Here is a 15902-nt window from a genome sequence, read left to right on the forward strand (position 1 = left end):
CCAGGTGGTCCCAGGTGCAGAGTGGACTATTGTCCAGGTGCAGAGTGGACTATTGTCCAGGTGCAGAGTGGACTATTGTCCAGGCTCAGTTTGCATGTGCATCAAAAATGGCTCCCAAACAAACGGCTCACAACTGGAACTCGGTTCTCATCTCAGTGAAAACTATTCTTTTCCCCCCCCCAGATAATCATTTGACTTAATGCTTGCTTTCTCCTTTTGCAGGTGCATGAGTCCTTTGAGAAGTATCTGAAACCTTTGAGGTCCAAACTGTGAGATGAAGAGCCCACAAAGTCTACTAATTCTGTATCAGCGACTCCCTGAATGACGAGGGAAGGAAAGGTTTTCCTTGGTGTGTAAATATGATCTTTTAAATAATACTTCATGGACTCTACAATTGAATTATGTCAGATGTCATTATTTCTTGTCCAAGCTTTGCTGCACTGGCCTTTTTCCCCTCAGTTGTGCTATTCAGAACCAAACATTAGTAAGAATGTTCCATAACAACAAGTTTGACTTCAACTTCTGTAAGCTTTGCTTTGCATTGGCAATCAATGATGTTTGCAAACGACAGTAGGAAGGGGATTCATATGGCCCCATTCGTCGCCGTTTACCTGACACATGAAACCTGACAAGTGCACTGAGTTTTAAATATCTTAGAATGTGTTGTTTTTTGTTTTTTTTGGCAATTCCAACTTTGACCACAGTGCCAGTTGCTATGTTGAGTGGCGCCTTTCATCACTTTCTAGCAGACCGCATTGCAAAATGATCAACTTTCCTCTCAGCGAGATCCACCCAGGAATGGGCCAAATGAATCTCTGTGGAGCAGCTGTGGGGGTCGTCTGTCGTTCTGTCTTCCACATAACAGCTTTGCTCGCCTTGACTCCTGAGGGACTGTACTCGCTCAAAGACAACTTTGAAGACTCCTTAAAGGTCCGAGATGCTCCTGATTCTGCACTTAATGAACACATAAGAATAGACTTCCTGAAATCCTATGTTCCTGCCATGTCCACATCTCTCAAAAATCAGTGCTCCACCAACTATTTGGATGGTAGCTAAAGTTTCTTATAAAACACTACAATTACATCTGAAGGCTTTTTGGGATTACAAACTTTATGTGCCTGAGGAATTTGCCTTATTATTGTGAATGATTTGTCTGTATGGAAATATGTACATTATGCTGTCACGGCACTTGAATCATCAGGTGTCGATTAACCATAATTGGTTGAATATTTGCTAGTTTTTACTAATGTCGATGAATAATTTGACATGTTGTCAAAATAAATCTGAGTAATACAAACGTGTCTTGTGTGGATTTACTGGTTAACCTGCTTGAAATGAAGGATTGTGTTACTGTACTGTTTCAGGTAGTGTAGTATTGGTCCTGCCTCGGTTGGTAGAGCAACTTGAGGGTTCCAGGTTCGATTGCCGCTTACTCTATCCGAGTCTCAGCCGTTCCTTGACCCACCTGCTGCCAGCACCACCCGCACTGATTTAAATGAGGTGCTTTGAGTCCCTAGAGAAAAATAAATGTTATTTAAAAAAAACATTTTTAACACAGTGGTGTCCAAAGTGTGGCCCGCAGCAAATGTTTTAAAGACCCTTGGCACATTTAAAAAATAATATTACTACAAAAAGTGGAATAAAAGAGCAAACGCTAATAACACTTTCAAAATGTCTGCTCAAAAAATGATAAAAATGTATATTTGATGGATAGATCTGAAGTTGATGTAGGGATTTAAGTGTTGAAAGTTGAAAGTTGAAAGTTGAAAGTTAAGTGTTGAAAGTTGATGTAGGGATTTAAGTGTTGAAAGTCAAAATAATATTCATGTACACTTTTATGAATGTGGAATCCCCGAGAACTTTTAGTCTGATTTTTGTAAAATGTTTTTTCTTTTATGAATAATAATTGGAAATGATAAATATAAATTTAAATTGCTCAAAACATAATAAACCAAAAGCAATGTTGTTATGAATTATTTACCTATGAAAGGTCCAAATTACTAAATTTTTTTTAGGAACATTTTGCATATTTAGTTTTTTCCTATAAAAAGGGGATTTTGACAAAAAAAAACTTTCTGTCAAGGGATGGATGTGAAGTTGATATTTCAGCATTGAAATTAAAACTACACATGATGTTTGGGTGCTGGAGGCCGCACAAACTCACCTGAGTTGGCTGAGAAAGAAGGTGTGGAGATGTCCCCGCTCACTATAGAAGAGTTTAAATTAGGTATTTTTATAAATGACTGTAATGTTTGTCAACATTATTATGCTCCAGGCAAACATTTTTTTTTTTACATAAATGTCGATTTATGAAAGTAAGGCCTACATTTTGTAATTGGCTTAATGGTTTACAATTATCAATGAAATATTGGAGAATGATTAAGAGTAAAAAAGCCCTTAAATTGTTAAAGTGAACATTTAAAGTGATTTAGGTAGCCTTTATTTAATTAAATTAAATGAATGAATTCTCTATCTGTATTTGCTTTAGTTTTCTTTCCTTGTTGTCGAAAGTGCCTTGACTGTTGAGTGAATTATAAAAGTATGTTTGTTATTTATTCAAAAGGAAAAAAAAAAAAAAAAGCCCGTCCTGAGTTCCGGGTGAGGTGAGTTGTAGCTCCGCCCCCTCCAGTCCTCCGTGGGAGCAGCGGCGGGAGTGGAGCACAAAGCGGGAAGTGCCGACACGCCGCGCGGGACAACGACGTCCTTGTTCGGGGACAAAAGGCCGCTGCTGATGAAGAAGAGAGTGTAGCAGGTGAGTCTTCATCCCAACTTTGCTTCATTAACTCCATCTTTCAGTCGCTAACTGAAAGTTAGCGACAATGAGCAACACGCCGTGACGTCACAGGCTGCTCCTTTTCACGCAATTGAGGTCAAGTTTGTCAGAAGTGCTTTTTAATAACGACCTTTTAGTTATTAATGACTTGTTTGTGTGTGCTCATCATATTGTTGTCCATTTGTGGCTATTAGTGCAATTTGTGTCTCAGCTATAGATGATTACTAAATAACAACAGTGTGTCATATTTATCTTTTACTGTCAACACTGATGAACTTCTTTTTACACTTGTGGCAATGAAGAACACACCTGGGCAAAATAGATGTTCAATCTGGTCCGCCGGACGTTCTACATGAAAAGTGTATTTGCCATTATGATGTCTTCAACTCTACAAAGTATTTCAATGGATGTTATAGGAGTCATTAGGCTTTAAAGGCCTACTGAAATGCGATTTTCTTATTTAAACGGGGATAGCAGGTCCATTCTATGTGTCATACTTGATCATTTCGTGATATTGCCATATTTTTGCTGAAAGCAGGCCCGGCCCTAACCAATCTGGCGCCCTAGGCAAGATTTTAGGTGGCGCCCCCCCACATCGGCAGTGAAGTGTATATACTCACAAGAACCCGAATAGCTTTGTCTTTGACCTTTTTTTTTTTACTTACAACTATACCTAATATTTAAAGGGGTGGAAAAGTGACTATTACCTGCAGGGCAAACATTAGCTAACCAGAAGGCAATAACAATGTAAACAAAAAACACCTGCTTAAAAGATCTAATACAAACATTTATATGCACGTACAACACTTAGAACTTTTAGCATATCAGTATGTGGAATTAAATGATGGAATGGATTAAGTAAATAAGTTAAAAATTGTACTGATATGATCCAGTTTAAGAGGTTGTTCAAAATAATAGTGCTTACAAAGTACAAAGAAGAAGAATTATGAGAAATACTTTCAACCTTATTGAAAATAAGATATTCTTCATCTCAGTATGTTAATAATGACTGAATTAATTAATTAATTACATATTACAAAACTGTTGTATACTAATTCATAGATGTTATTTTATTATATAAAAAGGTCAGTAAATGATTCTATATATTTGTAAACGCTTTGAAGTGGGAAAGGGGTAGGATTAAATAAGCTTTGCGTCTTCCTACTCCTTTTCGGGCATGATGTAAAATGAAATGATATGAAATTGTGTGATGTATTATGATGTAAGTGTGTTCATGTTCCAAATAAACTAAAGAAAGAAAGAAATGTCCCTGAGGAATGTAAAGTGGGAGTACTGTAATTACCTAACGTTACATTATTATTTTCCATAACAATTTAGCCCCCTCCACAATATTAACCCGACGTTAAAACAGAACTAGCTATTTATTGATTAGCAATTGCCGAATCATGTAACATTAGCTTAATGCTAAAAAGCCAGGTTACTATCACATTCTGTAACAGACAAATAATTTCATGTAGGCTAACGTTACCTACCTGCTAACTCTGTCTTTTTCTCGTTTCTACTCCTCTTCTTTTCTCTTTTTTCTTCCCTGGGCACCTGACAGTTTTGACATCTTGTGTTGATTTTTTGATGTGGTGACGTCCAAAAAGAGTCATGATACGGGAAGGGAGGGGTCGCACCGTGCGGGGGGAGGAGGGGGGGGGGGGGGCGTAATGTTGTAACAAATAATATTTCTATTAAATAGGCTTTACTTTGCATTTTAATTAACGTGGAATTACTTTTTGTATTTAGAAATAATAGTACCAACTTTTTTTTTCTTTTTTTTTCTCCAACATTTGTGGCACTGGCGTGGCGCCCCCTGATGGACGGCGCCCTTAGCATTTGCCTATACGGCCTATGCCACGGGCCGGCCCTGGCTGAAAGGATTTAGTAGAGAACATCCACGATAAAGTTGGCAACTTTTGGTCGCTGATAAAAAAGCCTTGCCTGTACCGGAAGTAGCAGACGAGTAGCGTGACGTCACAGGTTGTGGAGCTCCTCACATCCAAACATTGTTTACAATCATGGCCACCAGCAGCCAGAGCGATTCGGACCGAGAAAGCGACGATTTCCCCATTCATTTGAGCGAGGATGAAAGATTTGTGGATGAGGAAAGGTAAAGGGAAGATGCTGTGAGAGGCGGGTGGGACCTGATATTCAGCTGGGAATGACTAAAAGAGTAAATAAACACAATATACTCTATTAGCCACAACACAACCAGGCTTATATTTAATATGCCACAAATTAATCCCGCATAACAAACACCTTCCGTCCATATAACCCGCCAATACAAGTCAAACACCTGCACAACACACTCAATCCCACAGCCCAAAGTACCGTTCACCTCCCCAAAGTTCATACAGCACATATATTTCCCCAAAGTTACGTACGTGACATGCACATAGCGGCACGCACGTACGGGCAAGCGATCAAATGTTTGGAAGCGTACTCACGGTACCGCGTCTGCGTATCCAACTCAAAGTCCTCCTGGTAAGAGTCTCTGTTGTCCCAGTTCTCCACAGGCCAATGGTAAAGATTGACTGTCATCTTTCGGGAATGTAAACAATGAAACACCGGCCGTGTTTGCGTTGCTGCAGCCGGCCGCAATACACCGCTTCCCACCTACAGCTTTCTTCTTTGCTGTCTCCATTGTTCATTGAACAAATTGCAAAAGATCCACCAACACAGATGTCCACAATACTGTGGAATTTTGCCATGAAAACAGACGACTTAATAGCTGGCCACCATGCTGTCCCAAAATGTCCTCTACAATCCGCGACGTCACGCGTTGACGTCATCATACCGAGACGTTTTCAGCAGGATATTTCGCGCAAAATTAAAAATTGCACTTTAGTAAACTAACCCGGCCGTATTGGCATGTGTTGCAATGTTAAGATTTCATCATTGATGTATAAACTATCAGACTGTAGTACTGGCTTTCAGTAGGCCTTGAAGTCTTCAACTCTAGAAAGTATTTCAATGGCTGTTATAGGAGTTATTAGGGTTTGAGTATAGACTATACACAAACTGTACTAATAGAGTATACACAAACTGTACTAATAGAATATACACAAACTGTACTAATAGAGTATACACAAACTGTACTAAGTAAGTATTCAGAAAATGGTTGAACATTGAAATGTGGCCATGTTGGCAATGCTATTGATAATAATGTGGTTGATAATAACGTGGATGATGATAATAACGTGGATGACGATAATAACGTGGATGATGATAATAACGTGGATGATGATAATGTGGATGATGATAATAACGTGGATGATAATAATAACGTTGATGATAATAACAACATGGATGATGATGATAACATGGATGATGATAATAACATGGATGATGATAATAACGTGGATGATAATAATAACGTGGATGATGATAATAACATGGATGATGATAATGTGGATGATGATAATAACATGGATGATAATAACGTGGATGATGATAATAACGTGGATGATGATAATAACGTGGATGATGATAATAACGTGGATGATGATAATAACATGGATGATGATAATAACGTGGATGATGATAACGTGGATGATGATAATAACATGGATGATAATAATAACTTGGATGATAATAATAACATGGATGATGATAATAACGTGGATGATGATAATAACGTGGATGACAATAATAACGTGGATGATGATAATGTGGATGATGATAACGTGGATGATAATAATAACGTAGATGATGATAATAACATGGATGATAATAATGTAAATGATGATAGTAACGTGGATGATAATAAAACGTGGATGATGATAATAACGTGGATGATAATAATAACGTGGATGATGATAACGTGGATGATGATAATAACATGGATAATGATAATAACATGGATGATGATAATAACGTGGATGATAATAACGTGGATGATGATAATAACGTGGATGATAATAATAACGTGGATGATGATAACATGGATGATGATAATAACATGGATGATAATAATAACGTGGATGATGATAATAACGTGGATGATGATAATAACGTGGATGATGATAATAACGTGGATGATGATGATAACATGGATGATGATAATAACGTGGATGATGATAATAACATGGATAATGATAATAACATGGATGATGATAATAACGTGGATGATAATAACGTGGATGATGATAATAACGTGGATGATAATAATAACGTGGATGATGATAATAACATGGATGATAATAATAACGTGGATGATGATAATAACATGGATGATGATAATAACATGGATGATGATAATAACATGGATGATAATAATAACATGGATGATGATAATAACATAGATGATGATAATAACATGGATGATGATAATAACATGGATGATGATAATAACGTGGATGATGATTATAACATGGATGACGATAATAACGTGGATGATAATAATAACGTTGATGATGATAATAACATGGATGATGATAATAACGTGGATGATGATAACGTGGATGATAATAATAACGTGGATGATAATAATAACGTGGATGATAATAATAATGTGGATGATAATAATAACGTTGATGATGATAATAACACTAAATGAGGTTTGTGATTAAAGTGAGGACTGTAAGTTGAGTAATTAAAAGCACTTTGTGTGATTGTGACGATGTCTTGTGGAAGACAAGAACATGTTTTTATTATTTTGCTTTTTCCAGTATGAACAAAGCTAGCTTAGCCATGTTGATGTCGCTAGCGGGCTACTGGTGGAAAAGAAGTTAGCAATAATAACAGAAAACTCCTTCATGTAATTCCTCAAAAACATTCATGCATGAACATCAATGTTGTTGTTGTCATAGCCTCATCCTTATCTGGCTACGCTTCAGTCCCCACAAGTGCAAGTGGAGGTCCTGACATTTGGAGCCATCATGCACAAAGAAAACTATTCACATCCCAATGGCGGATTTTATTCATCCTGATTCTAAATTGATTTATCATTTTCAAAAAAAAAATAGAAAATGTTTTTTTTTAATAAGAATTAATTTTTAAAAGACTTTGCAGTATCGCGTGGACATCGGGGGCGGTACCTCTGGATTGGCAGACCGGGGTGGTGGTTCTTCTCTTTAAGAAGGGGAACCGGAGGGTGTGTTCTAACTATGGTGGGATCACACTCCTCAGCCTTCCCGGTAAGGTCTATTCAGGTGTACTGGAGAGGATAGTCCAACCTCGGATTCAGGAGGAACAGTGTGGTTTTCGTCCTGGTGGTGGAACTGTGGACCAGCTCTATACTCTGGGCAGGGTCCTTGAGGGTGCATGGGAGTTTGCCCAACCAGTCTACATGGGCTTTGTGGACTTGAAGAAGGCATTCGACCGTGTCCCTCGAGAGGTCCTGTGGGGAGTGCTCAGAGAGTATGGGGTATCAGACTGTCTGATTGTGGCGGTCCACTCCCTGTATGATCAGTGTCAGAGCTTGGTCCGCATTGCCGGCAGTAAGTCGGACACGTTTCCAGTGAGGGTTGGACTCCGCCAAGGCTGCCCTTTGTCACCCATTCTGTTCTGAACTTTTATGGACACAATTTCTAGGCGCAGTCAAGGCGTTGAGGGGATCTGGTTTGGTGGCTGCAGGATTAGGTCTCTGCTTTTTAAACATGATGTGGTCCTGATGGCTTCATCTGGCCAGGATCTTCAGCTCTCACTGGATCGGTTCGCAGCCGAGTGTGAAGCGACTGAATCAGCACCTCCGAGTCCATGGTTCTCGCCCGGAAAAGGGTGGAGTGCCATCTTCGGGTTGGGGAGGAGATCTTGCCCCAAGTGGAGGAGTTCAAGTACCTCGGAGTCTTGTTCACGAGTGAGGGAAGAGTGGATCGTGATATCGACAGGCGAATCGGTGCGGCGTCTTCAGTAATGTGGACGCTGTATCGATCCGTTGTGGTGAAGAAGGAGCTGAGCCGGAAGGCAAAGCTCTCGATTTACCGGTGGATCTACGTTCCCATCCTCACCTATGGTCATGAGCTTTGGGTTATGACCGAAAGGACAAGATCACGGGTACAAATGAGTTTCCTCCGCCGGGTGGCGGGTCTCTCCCTTAGAGATAGGGTGAGAAGGTCTGCCATCCGGGGGGAGCTCAAAGTAAAGCCGCTGCTCCTCCACATGGAGAGGAGCCAGATGAGGTGGTTCGGGCATCTGGTCAGGATGCCACCCAAACGCCTACCTAGGGAGGTGTTTCAGGCACGTCCGACCGGTAGGAGGCCACAGGGAAGACCCAGGACACGTTGGGAAGACTATCTCTCCCGGCTGGCCTGGGAATGCCTCGGGATCCCCCGGGAGGAGCTGGACCAAGTGGCTGGGGAGAGGGAAGTCTGGGCTTCCCTGCTTAGTCTGCTGCCCCCGCGACCCGACCTCAGATAAGCGGAAGAAGATGGATGGATGGATGGATAATTTAAAAAAATATTTTAACACCATCTCCATGCAACCAGAAGGAGTTGTTCTAACCTCTTTTGAAGGGTTAGGGTTAGGCTTTCATTGTGGGTTAGGGTTTTCATTATGGGTTAGGGTTAAGCTTTCATTATGGGTTAGGGTTTTCATTATGGGTTAGGGTTAGGCTTTCATTATGGGTTAGGGTTTCATAATGGGTTAGGGTTAGGCTTTCATTATGGGTTAGGGTTAGGGTTTCATAATAGGTTTGGTTTAGGTTAGGGTTTCATTATAATTATTATACCAAGTAATTACATTGCGAGAATCGGTTGGAATTGAGAATTGTGTTGAATCCAAAATCGATCATGAATGGAATCGTCACCCCAGGAATAGGAATTGGATCAAATTGTTGGGTGCCTAAAGATTCCCATCCCTAGTTTCTATGGTTACGGCTGAAGTTGTTGAAGATTTCATGCAAATATTGATATATTACATTTATATTCTACTTTTAATAGGCAGGACTGTTTTGGGATCGCAGGGTGAAAAGTGTAACATCTGAATTTTGAAGTGGCCTGAAGGTACAACGATGGTGACAGTTAGGGCTGCAACTAACGATTCATTTGATAATCGATTAATCTGTTGATTATTACTTTGATTAATCGATTAATAATCGGATAAAAGAGACAAACTACATTTCTATCCTTTCCAGTATTTTATTGGGGGGAAAACCAGCATACTGGCACCATACTTATTTTGATTATTGTTTCTCAGCTGTTTGTACATGTTGCAGTTTATATATAAAGATTTATAAAAAATATATTTTTTAAATTTATTTATTGTCATGTCTGTGTGATCATGTTTTTGTTTTGGTCATGTTCGTTTTGGGTTTTGGACTTTTTGTGCACTTTTGTTTTGTCACCGTAGCAACCATTAGTTTTCACCTGTCACGTCACGCACCTGTTCCACGTTTTGAGCCACGCACCTGCTTTCACTAATCATGTCCATAGTATTTAAGTTCATTCTTTTCAGTTTGTCGTTCTGACGACCGCCACATTTATGCTTCTGTACACTCTTCATCCTCTAAGATCCTGCTTCATGTCCCTTGTCAAAGTAAGTTTTTGTTCCATGTTTATAGTCTTTTTGTTTTTCATAGTTTGTTCTCCGCCACTGTGCGTGCTTTTCATTTGTACTTTTTTGCTATAGTCTTTTGGTTTCATAGTTTATTCTCCGCCACTGTGCGCGCTTTTCGTTTGTATTTTTTTTTAATATATTAAATAAATCATGTACCTTCATTCCCGTCTCGCCCGAGCCAACTTTCCGTTGCATCCCGGAAAAGTTAACACCCAGGACCAAGTCATGACATTTATTTTTTTTACAAAAAATAAAAACATTAAAAAAAATTGCCTCTGCGCATGCGCATAGCATAGATCCAACGAGTCGATGACTAAATTAATCGCCAACTATTTTTATAATCGATTTTAATCGATGTAATCGATTAGTTGTTGCAGCCCTAGACCCGACCCACCCTTACTACGGAATCATGCAGCTTTGGTGTTCCCAAAATGTGACAGGACAGCCATGACATTTGAGTTTGGCATCAAGGATGGTTGCAGTTGTGCTGCTGGACTTGGGAAAGTCTGCCTGGCTGCCATGTGGCCATGCAGGCACTCTCATGGCTGTCATGCAGGCACTCTCATGGCTGCCATGTGGCCATGCAGGCACTCTCATGGCTGTGGCCATGCAGGCACTCTCATGGCTGCCATGTGGCCATGCAGGCACTCTCATGGCTGTCATGCAGGCACTCTGATGGCTGCTATGCATTGCTCAGCACCTGGCTCCATGCAAGCTTGGGCACGTCCACTCTTGCGGGAATGAAGTGTAATATTTTGCTGCCTCCGGCGTTTTTAGATAGAAAGCAAATTCTTTGCGTTATATTTGAAGTGTAAATATTACTACGTGTGAGCGAGACACTTTTAATATTTGAAAAATGAGTGTTGAGAGAAGAAAGTCACACACTCCCACACTTTTCCTTGCTTGCTGCTGGCGCTCCTGCTGGCGTAAGCAAACGTCCTTGCTTGCTCCGTTATGGTCCGAGGGTGCAGACTGCTACTTTGTCCACCTTTATGAAATGTGTTAGCAGGCCAGCTGTCCTCTTATTGTTACTCTTTCAAAAGGTCTTCTGGAAGGACACTATTCCATTTTGTTACTGAGGCGCTCCACCAGCTGGTGTATTTTGTGGCTGCAGCCAGCAGAGGCGCTCTTCATTCAGTCTCCGCTCGTTGTTGTTTTCAGGACTAAAATGTATTTTGAGACTTTTCAAAATAAAGGGAACCACAAAAAAATTCATTATTGGCTTTTTTTTCTTCTTTTTTTTACAGAAACTCTTATGATTCATTAAACATACATTTCTTATTACACTTAAGGAACAATTTTACAACACAAATATAAACGCAACACTTTTGTTTTTGCTCCCATTATTGCTCCCATCTTTCATGAGTTGAACTCAAAGATCTACAACTTTTACTAAACGACCTATTCCCCTCAAATACTGTTGACAAATCTGTGTAAATCTGTGTTAGTGAGCATTTCTTCTTTGCCAAGATAATCCATCCCCCAGGTGTGGCATATCAAGATGCTGATTAAAAAGCATTATTATTTTACAGATTAGGCTGCCACAATAAAAGGCCATACTGAAATGTGCAGTTTTGCTTTATTGAGGCGTGTCAGAGAAGCAGTCAGTATGTGGCATACTTGCCAACCTTGAGACCTCCGATTTCGGTAGGTGGGGAGTGGGGGCCGAGGGGCGTGGTCAGGGGTGGGGCGGGGGGCGTGGTTGGGGGCGTGGTTAAGATAAATATATATATATAAGAAATACTTGACTTTCAGTGAATTCTAGCTATATATATATATATATATATATATATATATACATACATACATATATATTTTATTATATATATATATATATATATATATATAAATAAAAGAAATACTTGAATTTCAGTGTTCATTTATTTACACATATACACACACACATAACACTTATCTACTCATTGTTGAGTTAAGGGTTGAATTGTCCATCCTTGTTCTATTCTCTGTCACTATTTCAGAACACACACATTATACAAATATACATTATAAAATCAATAAGAAAACGGGAGCTCTAATTTGGGAGTCTGAATTAGGATCAGAAGTTCCTATATAAACATTGCGCACTCACGTCGCCTTTTTGTATTGATTACTGCAGCTGTGCACTGGATTCATTCACAAATACAAACTACAACTCACAAACACTTTAGAGTTAGGCTCCACCATCAGAATGTGTACTTAAACTTATAAAGATCACATGGATATTATTCAGTGAGTTGATTCACCAAAACTAACCTGTTATACAGGAGGAAAAAGCACACAGGACGTTTCAATTGTTCACAGACTGGTCGCGCTCATCAGAATGACAAGACACTTCCGGTCTGCAGGTGATAGCATTCAATTGGGAAGAAACGCCCTACTGCCCCCTACTGACCAATGTGAATACTGATAAATGTGTAATGACAGCTCCAAAAACGAATTCAAACCACAAAATAAACTAAATAAATCAACACAAAAATGTGACACATTATGGGTGGGTCACATGTGCATGTACAACAGGCTGTCAACACATCACTCAGGTCCGCATGGAGCTGGAGGGGGCGTGACCTCCAGCTCCGCCTGAATTTCGGGAGATTTTTGGGAGAAAATTTGTCCCGGGAGGTTTTTGGGAGCGGCGCTGAATTTCGGGAGTCTCCCGGAAAATCCGGGAGGGTTGGCAAGTATGGTATGTGGTGTGAGAACCATTTGCTTCACGCAGTGCAACACATCTCCTTGGCATAGAGTTGATCAGGTTGTTGGTGGTAGTCTGTGGAATGTTGCTCCACTCCTCATTGGCTGTGCCAAGCTGCTGGATATTGTCAGAAAGTGGAACACGCTGTGGTATACGTCCATCCACAGCATCCCAAACATGCTCAATGGCTGACGTGTCCGCTGAATATGCTGGCCATGCAAGAACTGGGATGTTTTCAGCTTCCAAGAATTGTATACAGATCCTTGCAACATTGTCATGCTGCAACGTGAGGTGATGGTCTCAGGTGAATGGCACAACAATGGGCCTCAGGATCTCGTCACAGTATCTCTGTGCATTCGAACACCTCTCCAATGTGACAGACGCCATCGAAGGTGAGCACTTGCCCACTCAAGTCGGTTACGACGACAAACTGCAGTCAAGTCAAGACCCCAATGAGGACGACCAGCATGCAGATGAGCTTCCCTGAGACGGTTTCTCACAGTTTGGTCAGAAATTCTTTGGTCATGCAGACCAATTGTTGCAGCAGCTGTCTGGGTAGCTGGTCTCAGATGATCATGGAGGTGCGCCTGCAGGATGTAGAAGTCCTGGGCTAGTGTGGTTACACTTGGACTGCGGTTGTGAGGCCGGTTGGATGTACTGCCAAATTCTCCAAAACGCCTTTGGAGACGGCTTATGGTGGAGAAATAAACATTCAATTCACGGGCAACAGCTCTGGTGGACATTCCTGCAGTCAGCATGCCAACTGCACGCTGCCTCGAAACTTGTGATATCTGTGGCATTGTGCTGTGTGATAAAACTGTACATTTCAGTGTGGCCTTTTATGGTGGCACCCTAAGGCACACCTGTTTAATCAGCATCTTGATATGTCACACCTGTGAGGTGGGATGGATTATTTTGGCAAAGAAAAAATGATCACAGATTGGTGAACAATATTTGTGTGTTGTTTTTGTGTATATAGTTTAACATCTTTGAGTTCAACTCATGAAAAATGGGAGCAAAATCACAAGTGTTGCGTTTGTATTTTTGTTCAGTATAAAATGGCCTTAAATAAAATAGTGAACATACTGGATAACTTTTCTTTTGATATTAAGTAAACAAACAAAGGCTCCAAATTTGGCTGCTGACGTATGCAGTAAAATATTGTGCATTTCCAATTTTGTCAAAAATATTGGGGGAAAATGGTGGATTATTAATCTACTTGTTCATTTACTGTTAGTATCTGCTTACTTTCTGTTTTTCAATTTCAATCTTTATTTTTGGTTTTGAAGCAAAAATATGTCTCCACACTATTTTGTGTGTGTGTTGACCCACATGCACCTCAGTTCATATCACCAGCAATGTACCGGTATTTGTCAAAGGCAGTATAGTACCTTTTTATTCATTCATTAGTACCAAGGTACTAGTATCACTCACGGTTTACCGTACAACCCCAGTTATGGGTGTGGCTTTGGTGAGGCAGGTAGCTAGTGAGCTGTGGAAAACGGCCTAACTGTAAATGTTCCAATTACCGCAAAAGAGTATACCTAGATATATGATGCAGCCTACCTAATTTTCGGACACATTTGATTGTCTACATATATAGACAGCACACCTCTATTGGCTGCAGGTGTACATAACAAAACATGAAACATTTACACAAACTCTTGTGTTCATTCACAAATGTAACACAATAAACATTTGTCATTTAGCTCAGTCTTTGTTCTTCTCCTTCCTGAAACCGCTGAAGCTGCCTTCTTTGGTGTGCCACGATCTGGACTTTTGGGGCCTGTAAGTAGTGGCAGATTTCCTCTATGTGCGGCAGCTGTTTCTTTTCCTGGTGGTTTCCTTGATGGTCTTTGGCTTTGGGGCTGCATCTTGTGCGTGTACTTTATGACGAGGGTGAGTCCATAACACACTTTGGTAACTTTTGTTGATCTGATGTGACTAGACGAGTCATACCAAAGACTATAAAAATGGGAGCAATAACCTCCCTGCTTGGCACTCAGCATCAAGGGTTGGAATTGGGGGTTAAATCACCAAAAATGATTCCCGGGCGCAGCACCGCTGCTGCCCACTGCTCCCCTCACCTCCCAGGGGGTGATCAAGGGGATGGGTCAAATGCAGAGGACAAATTTCACCACACCTAGTGTGTGTGTGACAATCATTGCTACTTTAACTTTAGGCTACATTGATTGGCATGTGAAGCTTGTGAACCCCAAAATATTCTATAAATTAACCGCAACATTTTTTAAAGGGTGGGAAAAAAATAGTGTCTTATAAACGGGAATTAGGGTGATGCCAGCTGTCCACAAGATGACATTACTTTATTTTAAAGTACCATGCACTTTTAAAATGTTGGTTGTGCTACTCAGCTGTTTGTGTGTGGTTGTGTTGTGGAACATACTCAGGGTTTCCTCCAAATGTACTTGACACAAAAAAAAAAACCCTTAAAAATAAGGATTTTTTTAACGTGAAAACAAATTAAAGTAACATAATGTATTGTAGCCTCCAAACGCTCTTTTTAATTTTTATTGCCAATCTTATGCTAACAATCGGCCCAATTCCAACACGTCCAATTGAAAAATAGAGCAAAACAGTAAATTATTATATATAGAAAAATATGTTAATAACACAGATTTATTTTTAAAGGTGTGTCTACATTTTCTTGTCCGTTAAAAAAAAAATGTATGCGTCATATCAGATTATGCTAATTATTTGATGTCGTCATTTTGGCCACAGCCCACAACATTCGTAGCAACGCCTTCACCGCCACGGGAATATCTGATACTTGTAATTAAGTAATACGTAATAAGTACATTTTCTCATGCTCTCCAAATCATTATCAAAAGCATTTTGGTATGCCAGCCAGTAGGTTCCACAGCAGCCCATTTACTATAGTCAGCTATGTGTAGATGCAACTGTAGAAACATCTAGATG

General features: G+C 40.1%; 2 protein-coding genes across 5 annotated transcripts in view; both read left to right on the forward strand.

The window, feature by feature from the left end:
- acox1 (acyl-CoA oxidase 1, palmitoyl) overlaps nt 1-1297 on the forward strand; it is a 37502-nt gene extending 36205 nt beyond the window's left edge. For all 4 annotated transcript variants that reach the window (XM_072916329.1, XM_061923101.2, XM_061923105.2 and 1 more), the window contains one exon: nt 223-1297. In XM_072916329.1, coding sequence (XP_072772430.1) covers nt 223-273 — 51 coding nt within the window. In that variant the 3' untranslated portion in view covers nt 274-1297. The remainder of the gene's footprint in view (nt 1-222) is intronic.
- A 1312-nt stretch (nt 1298-2609) lies between these two features.
- Nucleotides 2610-15902, forward strand: part of LOC133570266 (inactive rhomboid protein 2-like) — a 76487-nt gene continuing 63194 nt past the window's right edge. The window contains exon 1 of the mRNA XM_061923097.2: nt 2610-2752. The gene's annotated coding sequence lies outside the window, so the exon portion shown is untranslated. The remainder of the gene's footprint in view (nt 2753-15902) is intronic.

Source organism: Nerophis lumbriciformis, linkage group LG27 (assembly GCF_033978685.3).
Source record: "Nerophis lumbriciformis linkage group LG27, RoL_Nlum_v2.1, whole genome shotgun sequence".
Taxonomy (NCBI): Eukaryota; Metazoa; Chordata; class Actinopteri; order Syngnathiformes; family Syngnathidae; genus Nerophis; species Nerophis lumbriciformis.